The sequence below is a fragment of the Stegodyphus dumicola genome, chromosome 9 (genome assembly GCF_044657685.1).
Source record: "Stegodyphus dumicola isolate Sdum_Otavi_A_Nest chromosome 9, ASM4465768v1".
Lineage (NCBI taxonomy): Eukaryota > Metazoa > Arthropoda > Arachnida > Araneae > Eresidae > Stegodyphus > Stegodyphus dumicola.
In genome coordinates this window covers 133,201,208-133,222,187 of record NC_140776.1, presented here as the reverse complement: position 1 = coordinate 133,222,187, position 20,980 = coordinate 133,201,208, and the positions used below count along the sequence as shown (strand labels likewise).

Sequence of the window (20,980 nt, the reverse complement as noted above, 5' to 3'; positions counted from 1 at the left end):
TAAATTAAGCTAGTATTGGGAATGAGACCCATCTCACCACCAGCACATAAAATTATTATGTGGCGAGGGGCATTTCTTGTTTCTAAAATCTCACTGATTTCATTTGGTTGCCAGCATTTTCCAAACGCTAACTCGCTGTCCACCCATGTTTCATCTTGTAAATTAGGGAACTGGATTCTTCTCTGTAACGCTTAATACTCCTCAAATATATTGTTCTTGAAAAAACAATGTCAGATCTTTCTAGTAAAGCACTTCATTTAATCCGGGACTTTTCCTGGAGAATTTCCCGGAGATTATTTCTTAGCGTTCCTCTTTGCCAAGGAAAATCGATTATGTCTTTTAATACAGGAAGCAGTCTGGCTTTAGTTGGTACTTTATTTTCCTTGACATAAAAGTCTTGAACTGTACTTCTTAAAATATCAAAATAAAAATTATAAGTCTGTGCTTGCAAGAGTTTCTCTCTTTTTTTAGGAGAAGAGAATTTAGCATTCAGATTCTTTACGAATTCTGTTTATTCTGACAATAGAAACGCCAGTCATCTTATTCGCTGTACGTGTTGGCTGTGTAACTGGGATAGTCAGTCTTGCTAACTGTGCTCTTTCATCACAAGCTTGCACTAATTATCACATTATTTATTATATTAATTCATTATGCACTAATTTGTTGTTATATTAACTCATTATGCACTAATTGCTTAAAATTGCTGTTGAAAGGCTTATTTTCAGAGCTTCCTGGAACAGTAGAATTCATAGTAAAAATGAAGATTTGAAAGTAAAAAGAAGGTCAGTAACAGCCATGCTTAAAGATTGTAAGAAAAAACATTAAATGACCCCTGAACTCCGAGAAGAAAAAATACCCGCGCTTTTTACCCACACCTCTTCGACCTACGAAAGGGAAAAAATATTAGCGGTTTTTATCCACTCCCCTTCAATTAAACCATGGAGGTAAGAAAGTTCCAATTAAACCATGAAGGAGGCCTAGAGCTATGAATTGATCCATCTTGGCCTTCAGCTAAACTGCTCTCGCTAGTGTGGATAGACAGTACTATTGCAGTTGCTAATAACATATTTTGATTGATTTTTATGAAAACCATCTGCATTCTCATTTATAACCTAGTCATTCGATGCTTCTGTCTTTGTTTTATCCTGCTGTTGATTGATGGTGTCGCTGCTGAGTAGGTGATAAATTAACGAGTGATGTTTTTGTGGCATTCGGAAGCATCTGAATTTCGAATCACGTTTTGCGGTTAAATGTACCTTAATAAAACAATTTAACACAATTTTTTAATTATCTTTAATTTTGATTTAATTTTTTAAATGACTCATATTTATGTAACGAATGATTATTATTTTTACGTATCACACTAGTCGGAGCACTAATATTTTTTTATCTGGAGTTTTAAGCACCAGAGCCTTTGGTTTTGAACTTCTGACATGTTTTGTCTAAAAAGAAATTAATTCACACAACATAGGAACTTCTGAATCATTAATCTTTAGTTAAAATTAGTTACGCGTTTCACGATCTAGCTTCTGAAATATAATATTTAATAACAGAACGTCCAATAATTTTTATTATACTTTCAAATATTCAATGCCCTTCCGTTTTTCGTAAAATTACCTGTTGCATAGCTTATACCCTTAAACTATTCGAAAGTTAAATTACGTAAATATTACCGACTTTATCTGCGTCTCAATTAAACTTCTTTTCTTTTAATACCCATCCCGAAGAGCTCTAAACACAGAATTAAAAGTATCATCAGCAGTTTCAAGGTATTTTTTCTTCACCAATTAATGCAGCGTTTTAATAACAATTTATTAACTTCTGTTGCCTGATTATCATACACAGTATTTTCTAACTCCAACTGAAAGTTATTTCATTCGATACATTTTTTAGAAAATTAGAAACTGGTAATGGTTTAATCCTAGTATCCGGTGCACACGGGATTTGGCTACTTTTGGCGACTTTATGATGAGCAGTAAAAACGGGACATATACTCGTACGATGAGTAGTTAACGGGTCATTCAAAGAATATATATAGTAAAATATAGTATATATTATGAATATACACACATAGTATATAGTGTATAGTATATAGACATTCTTTGGATCATTTTTGGTGTTGGCGATAATTTTCAAAATCGCGCCAAGCCTGCACCGTGTACTAAGATTTTACACTGGTAATTCTGAATCGAATTTAATGCAGTTATTTTCATATTCAGAATTTACAATAGATGATAGAATGGCCATAATTCTTACCTCCAAAACTTCTGTTCTGTCTTCTGTTTCTTCATCGATTGTTTGAATCATCATCTATTTAGTCAAAACTTTCAAAATATCTGTTCTTTAAATTCCTGATGTCCATTTAAATACTTTGAAGCGATATGTATTTTATTTCAATTTCGTTTTTGTTTACACTATCATCAATTCGTTTTAACGCTGTTTTACTTCTCTCTAATGTTAACATTTAGTTCTCTACTTCGGCCAATGTACTATATTTCTATAATTCTAGAGAGTGGACTGTATAAAAACGAATGCTAAGTACTTTATTAATGGTAATTACAAATGAAGTACTACTACAAGCTCTTGCCTAGCAGAATCCAGTGACCAAGTGAATTTTTTTCCCTTTCTCCAATAGGCGGCGCTACATTTCACTCAACAAATATAAAAGGAGTTTCGGAATAAAAAACTTCGCTCTTCGCACAGTAAATTAGCAATATCTCAGTATTGATATTGGTAACTGAAACGGTTGGTATCATGGCTTGCCTTCAGAGCTGTATTTATTTGATTCTATTATTGTGCTTCATGGAAAACTTTCCCAAAGTTCGATCAGAATCTGAACCCGATGAATCTTACAAAAGACTTTATGACTGTGCTTTCAAACAAATATGCGAATGTGAAGGTATGTTTAAATTTAATTTTGTTGTATAATATAATGGAATTTATTTATGTATCAGGTATAATCCAGTTCCAGTTTTATATGTTACCTAATTTAATGACAATGCTTTAACAGTTGTTTTCGTTGATTTGGCTGAAAACGTAGGAAGCAAATGGAAAATTAAAATATATTAAAATAAGGTTTTAAAAAGGAGTGTTGGAAGCCAAAAATCCTCAAATAATGGTGATTTAAGATTTTTGCATTTTCAAATTCTTCTACACTTTTAGTTTCCGAAAAATACCGCACTTTAGTCTCCATGAAAAGTTTAGAACTGTAAGAAATATACTTTTAATTTATCATCGAATGCTTTGAAAATGCGTTTTTCTCCAAATGTGGTTTTTAATATACTCGATGTATGTTTTCTCAGGAAATACTGGCTCACATGTATGTAAATTGCTCATGGCTTATTTATTATGTTATTTACTAATTTCAATACTTACTAAAAGGAGCATTTTGTTATAAACAAAGCAGAAAAAAATTCACATTTTATTTATTTATTTATTTATTTTGTGAGAAAAGTGCTAAATTGTACTATTCCTAATACAATATGCTATTCAGTATAATCCGATAGGTGTACTTTAATTACACAAAAAATTTAAAACGTGTATCTACAGCAAATTGTGATGAAAAGTACATCAAAAATGGCCAGATCAACATTGTCGGTATAGTGGATTCCGACTCTTCGTAAGTAATTACTTTTTTCTGGTTTTAATGTATATGTCAGCGTAAAACGTAACATAGCAGTAGAAGCATTAAGTGCAAACAGGTATTTTGTTATTAATCATGTACACGATGTTTAAACCCGATACTTAACCAATCGATTTTAATTAATTCCTATTTAATGAGAATTTCATCAATCTTTAGTCTATCATTAAAGTAATTAAAACTCATTCTTATTTATGGGTCTTTTAAAGATCAGGATTGTGTTTTTGCCATAACTTGCATGGATAATATGTTTTTATTAACTAAATTAAAGGAAAAGTGATTTTCAAATGTCATCTGTACGTAAGGCGTGCTTCACACTTAAAGGGAGAAAGATTTCGGTTTTCCTGGAATATCTTATGCAGGGGCGGATAGGTGTGGTTGGACATACGCGGCCATTATGCATAAAAAAGGGCAGCAAGGCTGCCCCAGCATGTCACACAAAGGTGTCCGTCACTTTTATAACGTTTTTCGTTTATGCCATTAAACTATGCAGTCTTCATTAAAGACCTCTGAACCTTCATTAGGATACGGTGAATGCAACTTTCAACAAGATATAAAAACCAAGATATGAAGCTCTTTAATTTTAGTAGTCGAAGATACCTGCATCATTATGAACTATTAGGCTGATGGGATATGAAAATTTCCAGCTTTTACGACGTAAAAGAATATATCCAATATTTATGAATTTTCGACGAACCTATACGGGGCTAAAAGAATAAATAAATGCATTCAATATAAGTTTTCTACCTTTCGATTATTTACCAGATCTTCCTTCTAGTCATATTTTAAAGTTTTCGTTTGGCCTGTCATTGAATCTCTTTCTTTCATTTAGTTTTAGCCCAATGGAGCAATTTACCCAGAATTTAATTTCGTTTTAGCATTTTGCGTCGGTTCACTAAATGCCGGTTAATTTTTCAGATTGTTGCCATCAAATACGATAGACTTCCATTATATTTAAAAAAGCTAAGTAATGAAGAATCTGCATGAATGTATGCATGCTTCTAGCACTGTGAAAAAACAAAACCTCATCAAACTTTGAATAACGTAGTTCTCCATTCGAATATGAGTATCTGGAAGCCACTATTTGGAATTTGTTTTGTTACCTATTTCATATTTTGTCAAACATTAAAGAATTTTTGTTTATTAAACTCAATGATTTCAAAGCAGGCAATGGATGGCAACACTGTACGAAAAGAAAAAAAAATATCTCCAACACGCGAGAGTGCGTGTCGTTAATTCTAAAGGTATGCTCTTTTAAATATTTTGTGATATTTCTATTGAATTGAATTTTATTGTTTAAGTGCGAAGAACATCATGCTTAGTAAGACAAAATGTTAAAAAAACGCCCCCTTGGGCGTAATATAAAATCTGAAAGTTTCAGGTTTTTAAAATTTTAATTTTTAAATAGTATGCTTTCCAAATATAAGAGAAATTAAATATTAATTTTTAACAAATTTTAATTAAAAATATTTTGTTCGTGTTTTATTTATTTATTTTATTTAGTTATTTACCTTACTGATGTTTTCTAGGTATGAAATTATATTTATCGTTTCACCCATTTGTAAGCTATTGATATCAGATAATATGGCGGACCGATGGCCACCAGCGCTGCGGGAAATTTCTCGAATTCTGAATAATCCCATCCGCCTTTCATCTTAAGTACAGATATTGTTTCAAGAATCGCATTTCCATTGTTTACACATTTCCATTGTTTAGTCGAGAATAAAATTGTCGAAACTAAATAGTCGTCGTAATCTAAAAATAATTTTCTGATCCTTTTGAGTCACATACGTCCTTACGTTCATGGATCATCAAATATTTAGCAGTCTTTTAATAGGCAACTGTTAATTTAAAAAAAAAAAATTATTGATTTAGAAATGCGGATAAAAATATTCGTAGTTACAGTATTAAGGGTTGTTGGAAGCCAAAAACCTTCAAATAAAATGGTGATTTCGGTTTTTTGCATTTTCGAATTCTCTACATTTTTAGCTTTCTAAAAATACCATACTTTTATCTCAATGGAAATTAGAACTGTAAAAAATCTAGTTTTAATTTGTCATCGAATGCTTTGATAAATGGATATTTTACATAAAAATTCGTTTTTTCCACATGTGATTCTTTTTAAACTCGATGTACCTTTTCTCAGGAACTACTGCTCACAGTTATATAAACTTTTATGGCTTGTTTATTATGTTTCTTAATGGTTACTGAAATGAGTTTTTGTGTTAAACTAAAAATTTTCGCAATTTGTTTTGTAAGAAAAGTGCTAAATTTTACTGTGCCTAATACAATATTCTATATTCATTATTCTATATAGGTATAAAAAAATGGAACGACTATGGCACTTACATTTTTAACATCAAATTCAGTTACTAAAAAACATGTTTTCAAGCCAAAAATATTAATCTCTTTGCTTTTTGCAAAAATATTAATATGCCAGGCTTCGATTGGTAGAAATTTCGCAAAATCTCATGTATGTATACTCATAATCTTTTGAGATGTCGCGACGTTTCCTGCATATTAGACGATTTTTGTGTATTCTGTGACACAAACCATACTATATTTCAATGCAAATTTTCAAGGCACAAAAACTAACTAACGTGCGCCAAGCGACTGTGAACCAGGAGTGAGACTATGGAAATCGCTGGTGAGGTTGTTCGCCTTTATGTGCATAGAGGACTTTTTTTTGTATAAATATCGTGTCTTGTAAAGTGAATAAAGTATCTTTTGAAATGAATATATGTTGACAGTAGAACACATCTTTTGTGAACTTTCAGTAGAACACTTTCTCAAATCACGGAAAGTACAAAATAATTTCATTTAGATAAAAAAATGAGGTTAGTTTTCGTGTCTAAATATATGGCTAAGGAAATACAACAAAATAAAAAAGGGACGAAGTAATATCTGGGAAACAAAAATTTGAAAATTCAATAATATTAGAAACTGGTCATGAAGTTGCTATTTGTTAGCTAAAACTACAAGTATTCCTACATTGTTAGAAAGCTGTTGAACATTTTTAAGCCCTATAGACTAAATATGCATAATTAATAAGAGCCTTAATTATTTTCAGTACTTTAAACTATATATTTTAAATAACTAAGTTACGGTTAGACTAAAAGAGAAACACGCTAATGTGACAATCAAAATCGTAAAAACAACCTTGTATTTAGCGTAAGTATATTGAAACACTCAATCGATTTCGAGGACAGCTAGAGGTCCCTCCTCATCAGGAGAAAGAAATACGTAGAAAAAAGAAAAATAAAGGGGAAGGAATCTAAGAAACACGTGGTCCTTATCAGCACTGCACGTGGTTATAACCGGATTTTTAATCAGAGTTACACTGGCCGCCTACTTTTACTGAGCCAGGCTATCTGATCAAACATGTAACACAAAGGACAAGAACATTAGCGAAGTTAAAAATAGGGAACGAGGGGCAACTGCACCTTCACGCTCAAAATCTGAACTTCGAATAATGGAAAGCAACCACTGAACGGATTTTTATACCCTCTGGTAGTACCAAACGCGAGGAGGTAACGCCATCTATCTGCAAAAAGAGTAACTGAATTAAGATAGTAGAATTTTAAAGGCATTAGGAAGGACAGGATTGGACTTAAAATCATTAACTAAACATGCTAAATCTTTGTGAATATGAAAAGCCTCAAGAAAATCCAATTCACCTATGGAAGAAGCCTTTTGGATAATTTTTGCAGACCCAAAGTCAAAATTATGGTTAAATGTCCAACTATGATACGCTATTGAAGACTTGTTAATTTCGTCTTTTTTGGCATAAGATTCATGTTCCTGGATACGAAACTTCAACGCTCTTTTTTTTTTTGGCCAATATATCTTAAACCACACTGACACGATATACTATAAATTCCCCAAGAATTCAAGGCAGAAACGCAATCTTTTAGAATCGAAGGGTGAATTTTATTAATAGGGGAGAAACCGACTTGAAAATTGAATTTCTGGAGAATCCGTGCAATTTTATAGCTAACAGAAGGATAAAATGGAAGCACGACAAGGTCATTAATATTATTTCTAACAGTGGAATGTATTCTTTGATGGGAATCTGAAAATTTTTTAACGGCTTTATCAATAATCACGGGAGAAAATCCACGGTCAATCGCAACTGCTCTCAAATAATTAAGTTCATTGGCAAGCAAAGATTCAGAGGAACAAACTTTAAGCGCACGGAATACATAATAGTAAAAAGAAGCCATTTTTTGCTTAACAGGGTGGCATGACTTGGCATGGGGTGGTAAACAAACTGCAAAGGGTTTACGGTGCACAGTAGTGCTAAAATCAGTTTCATTGTGGATTATAAGAATACCAAGGAAAGGGAGGGAATTGTTGGATTCAATTTTAAGAGTGAATTGGATGGCTGGATCAATTGAATTCATAATAGATAGAATCTCGGATAAATCCTCTTTATAACCGTCAAAAAGCACGAAAGTGTCGTCTACATACCGAATCCAAAGACGAAAAGATAGTTTATCAAATAATTTCATCTCAAAATAGTGCATATAAATGTCAGCAAGTACCGGACTGAAAGGATTACCCATAGCCAATCCTTCAAATTGATGAAAATATGCATCTTGGAAAACAAAGTGGGTTTGACTCAGAGAGACTTTAGTAAGCGAAACCATCTCATTAATTTCAGTATGTGTGAAGTGAAATTCCCGAAGTCTAGTTTCAAGACAATTTAGTGCTCCTTCGACCGGAACATTAGTAAACAGTGATTTGACATCAAATGAAACCATAATGGAACGAAGTGGAGAAATATTTTTAAGTTTATCAATGACTTCAACAGAATTTTTTACAGTGTGAATATTGTTAGCAAGTAAAGGAGAAAATCTGGAAACTAAATATTTGGCCAAAGGATATGAAGCAGTATCTATGTTGGAAACAATAGGTCGAAAAGGACTACCGGTTTTGTGGACTTTTGGAAGAGCATAAAGCCTAGCGCATTAAGTAATAGGTGGAATAAGTGATTTCTTCAACTGCGTTGACAGAATCTGAGAAGATTTGATAGCACTTTTAACTTTCGTGAGGTCCGAAGTTGAAGGATCTTTAGGGATCGAGCAGTATGGGTCTTCATTTATCAGTTTAGATACTCTAGTCCATCAGTTTTGATTAATTTACGATTATTTAAGATTTCATCAGTTTTGTTCCGTTAATCCTTTAGTATGTAAATGAGAGTAATTATGAAAGTGGTTATTATGAATATATAACATTAATAGTAGGTTTTAAGTAAATAAAACTCAATTAGACAAGAATAAATGTAAAGATATATATATATGTGGGTAAAAAAGAGCGTTTTCTTAAGAAGAATTGATGATAATTTTAACATCTTTTAATAATGGAAGACTATAGGAGCAGATATATTTGACATACTAAAATCATATATACCCAAGTAGCACGCAACGTTGTAATGACGTTGCAATCTCGTCGTGGATCATATTGCAAAAACGCTGCAATATGGCGTCTTTAAGACGCTCAAATGTCAACGAAACTCTACTGTTTTGCAGCCGTTGCAAAGATGTCTTTATTACGTCTTTGCAGATGAGGGTTTTGTCGCATAGACCGTTCGTTTTATTGCGTCTTTCGCAGTTTATATTTTGGTTGTGAAAGCATCGTATCACGACGTCTTTACGATGCCTAAATGTTCGCAGAATTTGACCTTTTTGCAAGAGTTGTGAAAACGTCGTTATTATGTATTTCTGTTACATATTGATTTATGCCCAAAAAAAAGCTTAAAAATTAATATATTTTCTTCTTTTTTAAAATTTTCTATTCTTCGTATTATTTCAAAGTTTAAATAAGTTATCATGTCCTGAAAACCAGAAGATAATACATTTTTTTCTCTTTATACTAATGTGTAATATAATTAATAATAGCTTTAATTATTTTCAGTGCTTTAAACTGTATTTTTTAAATAACTAAGTTACCATTATTTAAGATTTCATCAAATTTTTTCCTTAATCCCTTAGTATTTAAATGAGAGTAATTACGAAAGTGGTTATTATGAATATGTAACATTAATAGTAGGTTTTAAATAAATAAAACTCAATCAGACAAGAATAAATGTAAAGCTATATATGTGGGTAAAAAAGAGCGTTTCTGATTACAACAGCATTATCACATTTATTTCTGTTAAATCTCAGAGACAATGAAAATTGTCTCTCTCATGATACATTAGGAAGCGGTTCTTAAGGTAACATAATCAATATTTTACCTGAACTCAAGTATAAATTTATTCGCGTTTCATAGTAAAAAATATAACCATTAACTTCTATATCGCCAAGATATGCAAAGGAAACACTGTATAAAGGTATAAAGTAGTTAATAAATCTGATCAAAAATATTTTATACAAAAATATACCTAAATCTAATAACCAAAAAAAAACTTCCCATATTCATATCTAAAATGAAATAATCAAACAACATACACGACAGCACTATTTCAGGAAAAACATGAACCAGCAGTGTTTGGAAGTATAAATAGCAGAAGGAAGCTAACAGAACTAAAATTTCCAATTAATAAAAAAATATTTGTGCTTTAAATAGTAAGCAATTAAAAGTGCAATAATTATGGAGTGTAATATTTACTAGTAATGCTGATGTTACTTAACACCATTTCTTTCGATCATATGTTAGTATATTTACTTATTTTTAGTTTAAACAATTTATAACAGTGGTAGATTACAATGATTATTTCATGCACTTTTTATAATCATTAACTTTCCTTTTGTTACAATACAGAAATAATTTAAATAACATGGTATGCGATAGTAAGCTAAGTGTTAAAGTAATCTCTTTGATAAATAGCACACGATGAAAATTTTATTGATATTTATTATGAATTTCTTTGTTATCACAAGACCATAAAAATTAAGCGAATAAAATAGAATATACTTAAATTTAATAAAAAATAAAACCTAATTTCCAACATTCATTTATTGAGATAGTCCAATAAACATACATAACGGCAATATTTAAAAACAGCACAATTTAGAATTTTAAACAAAAACTTTCAAAAATTCATTTTTAGGTATTGTAATATATTTTACTTTTTTACACCAATAAAAAGCATAAAAATTGTAAGAGAAAAATTGTTTGTTTGAAATTTTCTATTAGTTCAGTTTTAAAATATTATTTTCTAAATGAAGTAGTTACAAATTTCCTTACAGCATAGAAAAAGCTAAAAACAAATCCAGGCCTGAAAGCACGACACAGCTTTGTAATTATTTGGAACGTTAATTATGCTTGATAAAAAACTAAATTTTTAAGAAATCAATCTCAGTATCAAAAATAAAAATATCTAAAAATTCCAATTTCTGATATGAGGCTCCAAACACAACTTTTTCTTAACAGTTACACACATACACGCTGCAATAGCCAACCATTGTTAAGTTTCTGCAAGTCGTCCCTATTCCTTCGGATGTGGTCAAGGGGACAGCCGGGAATGCGTCAGAAGGGGTAGAAAACTCATTTGGGTTGGTATATTTCTTATAAGGTCCATCGCAAACTCGCTGTGATGTCACCACCACACAGACTCACCTGCCGTTTCAACACACCTCGCCACAGAAGCATTTCTACCGTGTTGTTTTAATTTTGTGTATTTTATTGGCACATGCAGTTATTTAGCTAATTTATTTGTCATATAACCATAAGTCCTAAAAGGATGAGTGTAAAGAGCAATGGCGAGAAAAAAGGGTAATATCTAGGGAATTAAAGCATGAGAAAATGGAAAAACGTGAGAACGGCGTGGCGTAAAAGACTTGGCAATGCGTACGATCGCACATCTTCTACGATATATAGTGTTCTGAAGCAGACGAACTGGATAACTGCAGCTAAGGACGTTAAAATTATTTCAAAACTGTTCAGCTCTGTAGATAAAAACATGAAGAATCTGCTATTTTTGTGTTTAACAGAGAAACAGCTCTTTGGCGACACTGTGACAGGGACTATAATTTGCGAGAAGTCACGAGGTATTCACACAGATTTGCTGCAGCAGAGCCTATACAGTTCGGTGTCCGCCGAAAACATCGCGGACGAAAACGTCGCGGAGAAAACAACGCAAGGCGGAAATGTCGCCGTACAAAACATTGTGGTAGAAAGAAGGTATAGAGAAAACATCGCAGTTCTAAAATATCGTGGTACAACATATCGTCGTAGAAAATAATGTGGTTCAGATACTTCGTGTTTAAAAACATCGTCGCCGAAATTGTCGTGGTAAGAAATAAAGTACCTACAAATCATCGCGTGACGATAACATCAAACACATGCATTTTCTGGATTTTAAAGTTGTAAATGCATGTTCGCATAATGATTTGGGAGCGCAAGAAGGAATACGGATTCTTTTAATTCTATATTTTATACTTTTGAATGAACTAATTACACTTTTGCTGAAAACATAAGAAGAAACCTTAAGCATTTAAAAATTGAAAATTATAGAAGTTAATAGAATTTTAAATTTACATAGTTAATTAAAAATGTCATTAATAAATTAACCTTTTTTTATAAAGTTTTACTGATATTTATTATGAAGAATACGGTCTAAAAATGCTTAGAAAAAGGAAGATAAATAACTGCATGAATTTACCTCTATAAAAATTGCTTGGTTAACTATTAAATTATTTTCTTTCACAATTGTTAATCTGAAATTGTTTTACTGAAAATTATACTTTGTTTTGTTTTCTTTTAATCTTCAAGTTTCGTTAACGTTTTCATGTATAGCTTGAAATCAATTTTTTGGATGTCGTTTTGTTAGTTACGACGAAAGTCAGTTACATAATATGTCAGTACGGGACTTGAAAAACGCATGTGTGCGATGTTATCGTCATGCGATGATTTGTAGGTACTTTATTTTTTACAACGATATTTTCGACGTTTACCTTTTTTTAAACTGCAAAGTTTTGAAGCACTTTATTTTTGAGTGCGATATTTTGTACGACGATGCTTTAGAACTGCGATGTTTTCGCTTTGCTTTGTTTTGTCCGCGACGTTTTCGTCCGCGATGTAGTATTTGCGGCGATGTTTTTGCCTGTAATCGGTAGTGGTAGTTCAACAGAGGAAGCCTTAAAGGAGCAGTTCAAAGCTAGTCGGGGATTGTGCGATAATTTCCAAAAAATGACTGGAATTTACTCACACAGTGTTACGCAATGCAGAAAAAGTCATCATTATTTTTATAATAGGGAAGGGGAATAAAGAGGCTATTGTTAGTTTGAAATATGTAAGTTAAAAACTATTTAAATCTCAAAATTATAATTTAAACTAAGAATATTCCCCAATTCATCTTCTCTATTCTAAAAAGAGTAATAAGTTTCCTGGTCTGCGTCATTTCTAGATCAATCTAATTTACATGACTTGCATAACTCTGATGATATATAAGATAAAAAATACGTAAATCAAAATTATAATTTAAACTATCAATAGCCTCTTAATTTCTCCTCTCTATTCTAAGAAAACTTACGCCTTTTTCTGCACTGCGTAAAGCTGATGACGTAGCTAATTCGGAACTTAAAATTTTGAGACCTGAAACTTTCTCTGATATGCAGCTTAAACAAAAACATCTCTAGGTGATCTTCTAAGTTAGGTAATTACGCACCTTTATTTCTACTTCTGTCATCGCTAGGATGCCGCCACGCTGCTTTCTTCTTATCGCAATACTTTCACAAATGTAAATATTCTGGTAATAGATACGATTAGAATGCCAAGTGAATTGTGACCACAAATGCCAATTGAAATAAAAATAATTATTTAATCCTCCTCAGCTGCCAAGTTTTCTATTCTTTATAAATCAAAATTCTTGCTGTTTATTACAAATTGATCAGTATACTTTCTAAATCATTAACATTGCTAGATATTTTTTCATTACAATATTTCATTACATGTACTATATGCATAAGTTAATGAGAAAGTTTTAAATCCGGAATTCTATAGAATGCCTAGGCATTATATATAATATCTAAAACTAGCCGGCATTGAATGAACCGATTCAAATTTCACACATTTCCTAGGCATTCTATAGAATGCCGAATGACTAACCGACAAAGTTGGAAATAATTTCCAATTCGTTTTCAAGAACTAAACTACTTACCAGAAGTTAATAAGTGATGTAAAAAGGCCAAAATGTCTACTAAGAAGGAACCATGGAACAAGTGTCTGCTGAATCGCTAGGATGGGATGTTCTTGTAAAAAAGATATACATTCATTTATCATGTTAAAGAATGCGTTAGTACTATACAGTACTTCGCTACGGACGCTGAGTTCCCGTACTTCATGAAAACACATTTTAGTACTGGGAACTGTCGACGTGACAGAGTGCTGAAAGAGTTTTCAACGAAAACGTTACATGTAATGCTGTTGAACTGACCACCTTTGTGCGCCCTGCCAGAAAGAAAACAAAATGGTATTAAAAAGGGCATTGTTGTAAAACTTAGATTGTTTCTGAATTTAATATCCGTTGTCAGATAGATCTTATGAATTCTCAGTCTCGGCCAGATTAAAAATAGAAATTTATTATGTTGCATCAAGACCATTTCACGATGTTTATTTTTTTCATATTTAGAATAACAGTTTTTAATGGCTCTTTTTCATTAATTTTTCAAAACAACACTTGTATTTTTGAGGAATGAACGTCTTTGAAATAATAACCTTTTAAGCTTTTTTTCCTACTTTGCCTAAAGAGCATTTGTCGTTCTATAGAATACCTAGGCATTATATACAATGCCTAGGGAACGTATGTAATAATTTTCATACTTTATACTTTACATAAAATCGTCCGTCATTGTATACAATGCCTAGGCATTCTATAATTCGTCTGCGTTTAATACTTTGCCGGTAATATATATTTATATATATATATGCATGTGGGTTTGTGTGAGTATCTATGTCTTTGTGCATAACATAAATCTATATTTCCCTTCGAATCATTATCCTTTTCTAGATTCTTAATTCTTTTAAATTCGTTTAAGAATTTCGTATGTAATTTGTAAACTTTTATAAGAATTTACATGCACTCTATTTTGTGTTTGAACCCAGCTATTCAAAAGAGGTTTTAAAAATAGCATCCACTTCTCGTAAAAGATAATCATGAAACTTCCTGATATTTATCTTATTCATTAGCTCTTATCTTGTGCAAAATGATCAAGATTGAAATCATTGTTTGTTGAGTTAATGAAATAACAGCGATTAAGCATAAAGTTTCATGTCTTGATTTAGGAACCTGATATTACATTACATAAAATGTTTTCTGAATAATTATTATTAATGAATTTTTGAATACAAAAGTACTTTTCAGATTCTTATCAGCAGACATATGCAGAGTGCTTTCTTGGCCTGAAGCCAAAGGTATGCATTTTATATGATATTTATTATGTCAAACTAATACTTACTAACTAGCTGTATCAATAATTTCTTTATAATAAATACCTAAACTTAGATTTCGAAAAGTCTGGTTACTGAGGATGAGGAAAAGAAACGGTGCCACTGAATTTTAGTTTGAAATGCATTTAATACATTCAAGATGAGCTTCTTTATATTTGTAAATAGGCTGCAAATGAGGAAAAATATTTTTAACAACGTTTAAATTTATGACATAATCGATGGGCAAGTTACATCTCAATCAAACTAAATAAAAATATTCACTAATCATAACGGATTGTACCTTTCCTTCTTCATAAACTATTGAGCTTTCGCTGCAATGAAAATGCTTACATCGGCCTGCATGTGATTAACTAATAAGCTTAGGAATATTTTTAACTTTTAAAAACTTTAAATCATTTATTAACAGCTGTACAATATACACTGAAGTGCCACTTATTTAGGGATAGTAAGGACTATGAAAATTGTGTAGCGCTGCGCATCATGTATGCGCAAGTGAGAGCGCTGTGTGCAAGTGAATATATAGCGCGTAATGTGGTTGTTCTGAATTAATTGTTGGAATTGCCAGTATGGGTAAACTGCCTGATTTAGACGCCTTCGCTCGCGGACAAATCGTGGGTGCGCGACGCATGGGTAATTCATTTTCCAAAATCGTCAGACAGCTAGGATTTTCAAGGTCGACAGTGTCAAGACTATAACAAGAATACATGGATGGTGGACAAAAACTAGCGATCGGGAAAACTGCAAAGGACAACTAGCCTTGGCAGTGCATGGTGAGAGACAGTTTAGGCGTATTCTACTTAGCCAGCGAAACCAAACATTAGCTCAAATTATCGCCCAGTTGAATGACGGTGCAAGTCGTACAGTCAGTAAACTGACTAGGAAACGCTCTCTCTCAACCGTATGGGTTTCGGGAGCCGTCGACCTACGAGAGTACCATTGCTCAATGCTCGCCATCGGGCTGCACGTCTTGCCTAAGCAAGAGGGCGCAGAGACTGGAGTGTAGAAGACTGGAAACGAGTAGCATGGAGTGATGAGTCTGGATTCCGACTACTTAACGCCGACGGGAGGCTGAGAATATGGCATCAGGCTCATGAAGCCATGGATCCTGCATGCCAAGTTGGAACTGCACAAGGGCATGGTGGTTCAATCACGGTTTGGGATATTTTTTTTTTCGTGACACTGTTTTGGATCTTTGGTGCGTGTACCAACCTCCCTCAATAAAATATCAATAAAAGAGGTTTTAAAAATAGCATCTACTTCTCGTAAAAGATAATCATGAAACTTCCTGATATTTATCTTATTCATTAGCTCTTAGACGAGTTGCTAGGTGATCACCTCTATCCGTTTTTGCTGTTCTGTTATCCGCACGGTAATGGAGTTTTCCAGCACGACAACTGTATTTCTCACAAATCCCGATTGGCTACTGGCTGGTTGGATGAGCATTCTTCTGACATTTCTGTTATAAATTGGCCACCTAGAAGCCCAGACTTAAATCCTATTGAGCATTTTGGAGATTTTTTGGAAAAAGGCGTGAAAGGCCATCACACAGCATCAACGAACCTTACTGAATTATGGACACTTATAGCCAGTATTTGGCACGTCATTCCCGTGGAACGTTTCCAGAAACTTGTTGAATCTATGCTTCGTCGTGTGGCAGCCGCTATCAAGGCCAGAAGAGGCCCAACTCGTTACTAGATAGGTATCCCTAATTTAGTGACTCTTCAGTGTAGAATAACAGCGGACTTATAACAAAGAAGCAGTGTGCTCTACCTTATATGTGGCTATTCACTCAAAATTTCTCAAGAATCTATTGTCTTAGCGAAAATGCTACATTCAGAATGAGTTCTTTGGTACTCTAATATGGCTTTAATGTCTCTAGTTTACTAAAAATACAGTCACTTAACGGAACTATAATTTTGGCCTAACTAAATATGCCAGATTGGCATCTTCATTCTTACTTGAGTAAAAGACGAAACACCTTCGCATTTATTAATTATTGTTCATTGAACGGGAGTTGGTTTTTTCCCTTGAAAACTAGTTTCCGATCAATGACGATAATTACTTGGTTCATTAATTTTCTTTTTCAAAGATTGAATTTTGGTTATTCATGATTTAAATTCAAACACCTTTCAAAGCATTTTTCAAGATTTAAATCCAAGTCCACATAAAAAGCTTTTTTTTTTCATGATTTATATTCAAGTTCCTTTTAAAAAAATTTTTTTCGAATTAAATTTCATACTTCTGGATTCCCGTACATTCTACTAACTCTATATTAAGAGATAATGTAATCAATATTTCTTTAGTAAATAAAGTATTTTTATCTTACTTTGCAGCTATTGCGCAAGCATTAGAAAAACTTGTTTTCGATTTCAATGAAGTTAAGTTCCATATATATATTTCTCCACAATTATATTTTATGTTGTATGTTTGCTTCATAGATATGTTGTATATTAGGTTTATGTATTTATTATAAGTTTATATTGTATGTATATATTATATGTTATGTATAGTTTTATTGTGCATAAATATATGTCGTATTTATAATTACATGAGCAAAACAGGCAAGCCAATCTGTACCAAATGTACCAACCATTTTAACCATTGTAATAACGTTTAAATATGTAAAATGTTTTACTCAAAATAATTTAACTCCCAAAGCATCACTTCTGTTGCACCTGGGAGGTGTTGATCTGAAGAGGAGGGCGTGAACATAACCTGTTTACATCTGTTAGACATGAAGTATCACTGCCTTTCCTCACCTGTTACCTTTATCTTCTAAATGTAGTTACCGTTTTTTCTTACGATTAAATATACCTGAAATTGAAGAGACAATTATGTTGTCAGGAATAGATCTCCTCTTTGATCCATTAGGTTTAATTAGACCTGCTACAACAAAGACTAAAACACATCTACAAAACTTTTGACTCTTAAAAATAAATTTGAATGAACCTCTTCTTAAAATGACTTTGAAGAACAGAAGGCTTTCCCGAATAGTCTTAGAAAAGTTAACGATTATATCATCTCTAATTTGTTCTAACCAACTGTGTACATAAAATAGACATAAGGTGATTGTGTGATACTATTTGGGAAGCTTATGATGCTGCAATTTATGTAAAACATATGTCATCTTCGAATGAATATTTATCAAGACTTCTCTGCGACAAGTCTCGTGATTCGCCTTCGAAGTCAATTACCTTCCTCGTCTGGAATAGTGTAGCGCAGTTCTGTTAGTAAAACTAACGAAAAGAATATTAGAGTTCATATAACTACTTATAGATTATACTGTATTAGTTCTATTAATACTGTACTATATTAGTTCTATTAATACTAAACTGCATTAGTTCATTGATTCGTCAATAATATTAGCACGGATTCAGGAGAAACCTTTTGCAGGTATGCTTAGAAATACACCTACTTTAAGATGATTGCAAAACTTTTATATGTTATAATTCAATTTGTTTTAAAAAAATTTGTAAAAACTATCTAAAAATACAAATTTTAAAAATAAATCATAACAAGTGGGTGAATTTTATTTGGAATGAGCTTAAATTTCGAAATGCGAAAGGAAGAATCAAAAACGTTTCATAAAAAAGAGATATTAATAAATATATACCAAATTAGATGAACATTGAGAAGCTAAAATTTTGAGAGTTAATTTTTTAAAAACTAGTCATGTGGTTTTTACAAAACTTGGTAGTCTGGAATAATTTGAGTCGTAGAATATGTAAGAAAAATTGGTATGTTATTTCAGAAAACGTCCGATTTTGTGTCAAAATACCTATGTTAGAATAGTGCTATATATAAATCTAATATATATCCTAAGTCGCGCTTTCAAGACATGAAAAACGTAATTTGAATTTCGTCAATCGGCCCAGTAGAACGGGAGCTACAGGAACTGTCCCCTTTTTTTTATTTTTCCCGCAGTGTACAGCTCAAGTTTTCCAAAGTGGATTCGAGAATCCTATTCAACTGTGGTGCAAATTATTTGCATGTGATGACAAATATGCTGAGTAATACTTTCATACAAAGAAAGAATCACTGCAATAGCTTATGTTTGGACCATCTGTGGTAATTAATGGAAAACGTATAGCCGACAAGCCTGATATTTTTGCATTTCTTTCAATTATGCGTCTCACACTGAAGGGACAATGTAATGATATCACATTGCTTGAACATTCTGTCTCTGGCTGCTCCAAAACAGATACACGTATTAGAGTCTTTAAAGTTTAAATTTACATAGAAGAGTTCTCTTAAGCTCAACCTTAATTTGTGCAAAATCACCGTTTAAGTTTTACTAAGAGTTAATTTGAAGTTAATTTCTTGTCTTATCAAGATATATGCTCAGATCATATGTTTGTGCAAACTAGATGGCAAAGGAATTTGCTTGAATTAAGATATTATCTTAATCTTTCTGGAATTTGTTCCTGAGTCTGCTGCCTTGCCAGTGAACGTCTTTTGCCAAAGCTATGAAAACGCAGACGAGAATATTAGCTGAAATTAGTGAGTGTTTAAGAAATTAGTCTTTTCCATGTGGATCCAAGGTATATTGTACATTTGTATTTGGATATTCTTGTAATCATATCGTCGGCATACCTAAGAATTTGTCATAAAATGAGAAAGTCTGTTATCGTAAACTTTGACGAGAATATCTCGGTTTTAATTTTTAAGATTTTACATAATTTTGCACATGTTCAAACAACGTTTTTAAAAAAGTATTTTTAAGCCTAAACTCTTAATTTTAACTCATGTTTTAAATATCAATTAGTACTACAGGCAATAACTAGCCAAATAGTGCACGTAACATTTATTGGTAGAGGTTAGATGTTTAGGACAAATTTTAAGTCATTTTACCCTACAGAAGAGAGATATAAAATTAAATAATTTAATCCCATCCTTAATTTCATTCTCTGTTTATTTATTAAAATGGAAAATTGATTAATATAGTTCATTACGCTCATCTGGCTTTTATCTCCTGTTTTAGCTTCAAGATATGATTATAGATGATGCGAATAAAGACTGTAACCTTGGTAGTGAAGTTACCCAGTTCAGTGACTTGACAACAGCTCTTTGTTCATTGCCTAAGAACGTTACGGTAAGCATTTCATCCATATTTAGGATATCAATTATTATCAGTAACATTTTGACTAGATTATCAAATAATTCAACATCAGAGTTAATTTTATAAAATGCATAAAAAAGAAGGAACTAGAATAAATGAAATGGATTCATGCATAATTTAAAGAAAAATTGCTAAATAGATAATGCGTCCGTACAACAGACAATAATTCCTACAGTTGCTGAGTATTTTTGATAGAGTAAAACATTTTTCAGAGAAATATGAAGTGTTATGTATAAAATATAGGCTAACATAATTTCTTATTTTGTTATTTCGTAACTCAATTTTCTAAATATAAACATGGTCTGCTTTAATTAAGACAACAATAACACGCTGAACAAATACTAATTCAGAAGTCAAACAACAAAAATCAGCGTTATATTTTCAAAATTTTCACAGGACTAGTTTTGATGGTTTTACCAAACCGCCATCCTCAGCTGCAAAACCGCAAATGAATAAGACAGGATATAATGATCAGATAAGATAAGAAAGCCTGGACAGAAAATAAGCTAGTGGCGCCATCTGTAGATGAAACCAGAACTAAAACATAATTCTATTAAAGCCCAAAGGCAAAGATGGATTGGAATTAGGATCGTTAACTAGAACAGAAAGATATTTTTTGAATGTGAAATGCCTCTAGAAAATCCAGTTCTCCAATGGAAGATGTTTTTTGAATAATTTTGGCAGTAAAAAGATTGAAAGGGTGATTTTCGGACCAACAATGTTGGACAAAAGAAGACTTCTGTGTTTCCTTTTTTCTAACATATGCCTCATGTTCCTTGACGCGAAATTTTAAGACTCTCTTAGTTTGGCCAATGTAAATTAAACCA

At 32.2% G+C, this 20,980-nt stretch overlaps 1 protein-coding gene across 1 annotated transcript in view; it reads left to right on the top strand.

Annotated features, from left to right (window-relative positions):
- The first annotated feature begins 2,631 nt into the window (after positions 1-2,631).
- LOC118191631 (uncharacterized) overlaps positions 2,632-20,980 on the top strand; it is a 74,889-nt gene continuing 56,540 nt past the window's right edge. The window contains exons 1-3 of the mRNA XM_085824547.1: positions 2,632-2,899; positions 14,949-14,998; positions 20,016-20,126. Coding sequence (XP_085680673.1) covers positions 2,755-2,899; positions 14,949-14,998; positions 20,016-20,126 — 306 coding nt within the window. The 5' untranslated portion in view covers positions 2,632-2,754. The remainder of the gene's footprint in view (positions 2,900-14,948; positions 14,999-20,015; positions 20,127-20,980) is intronic.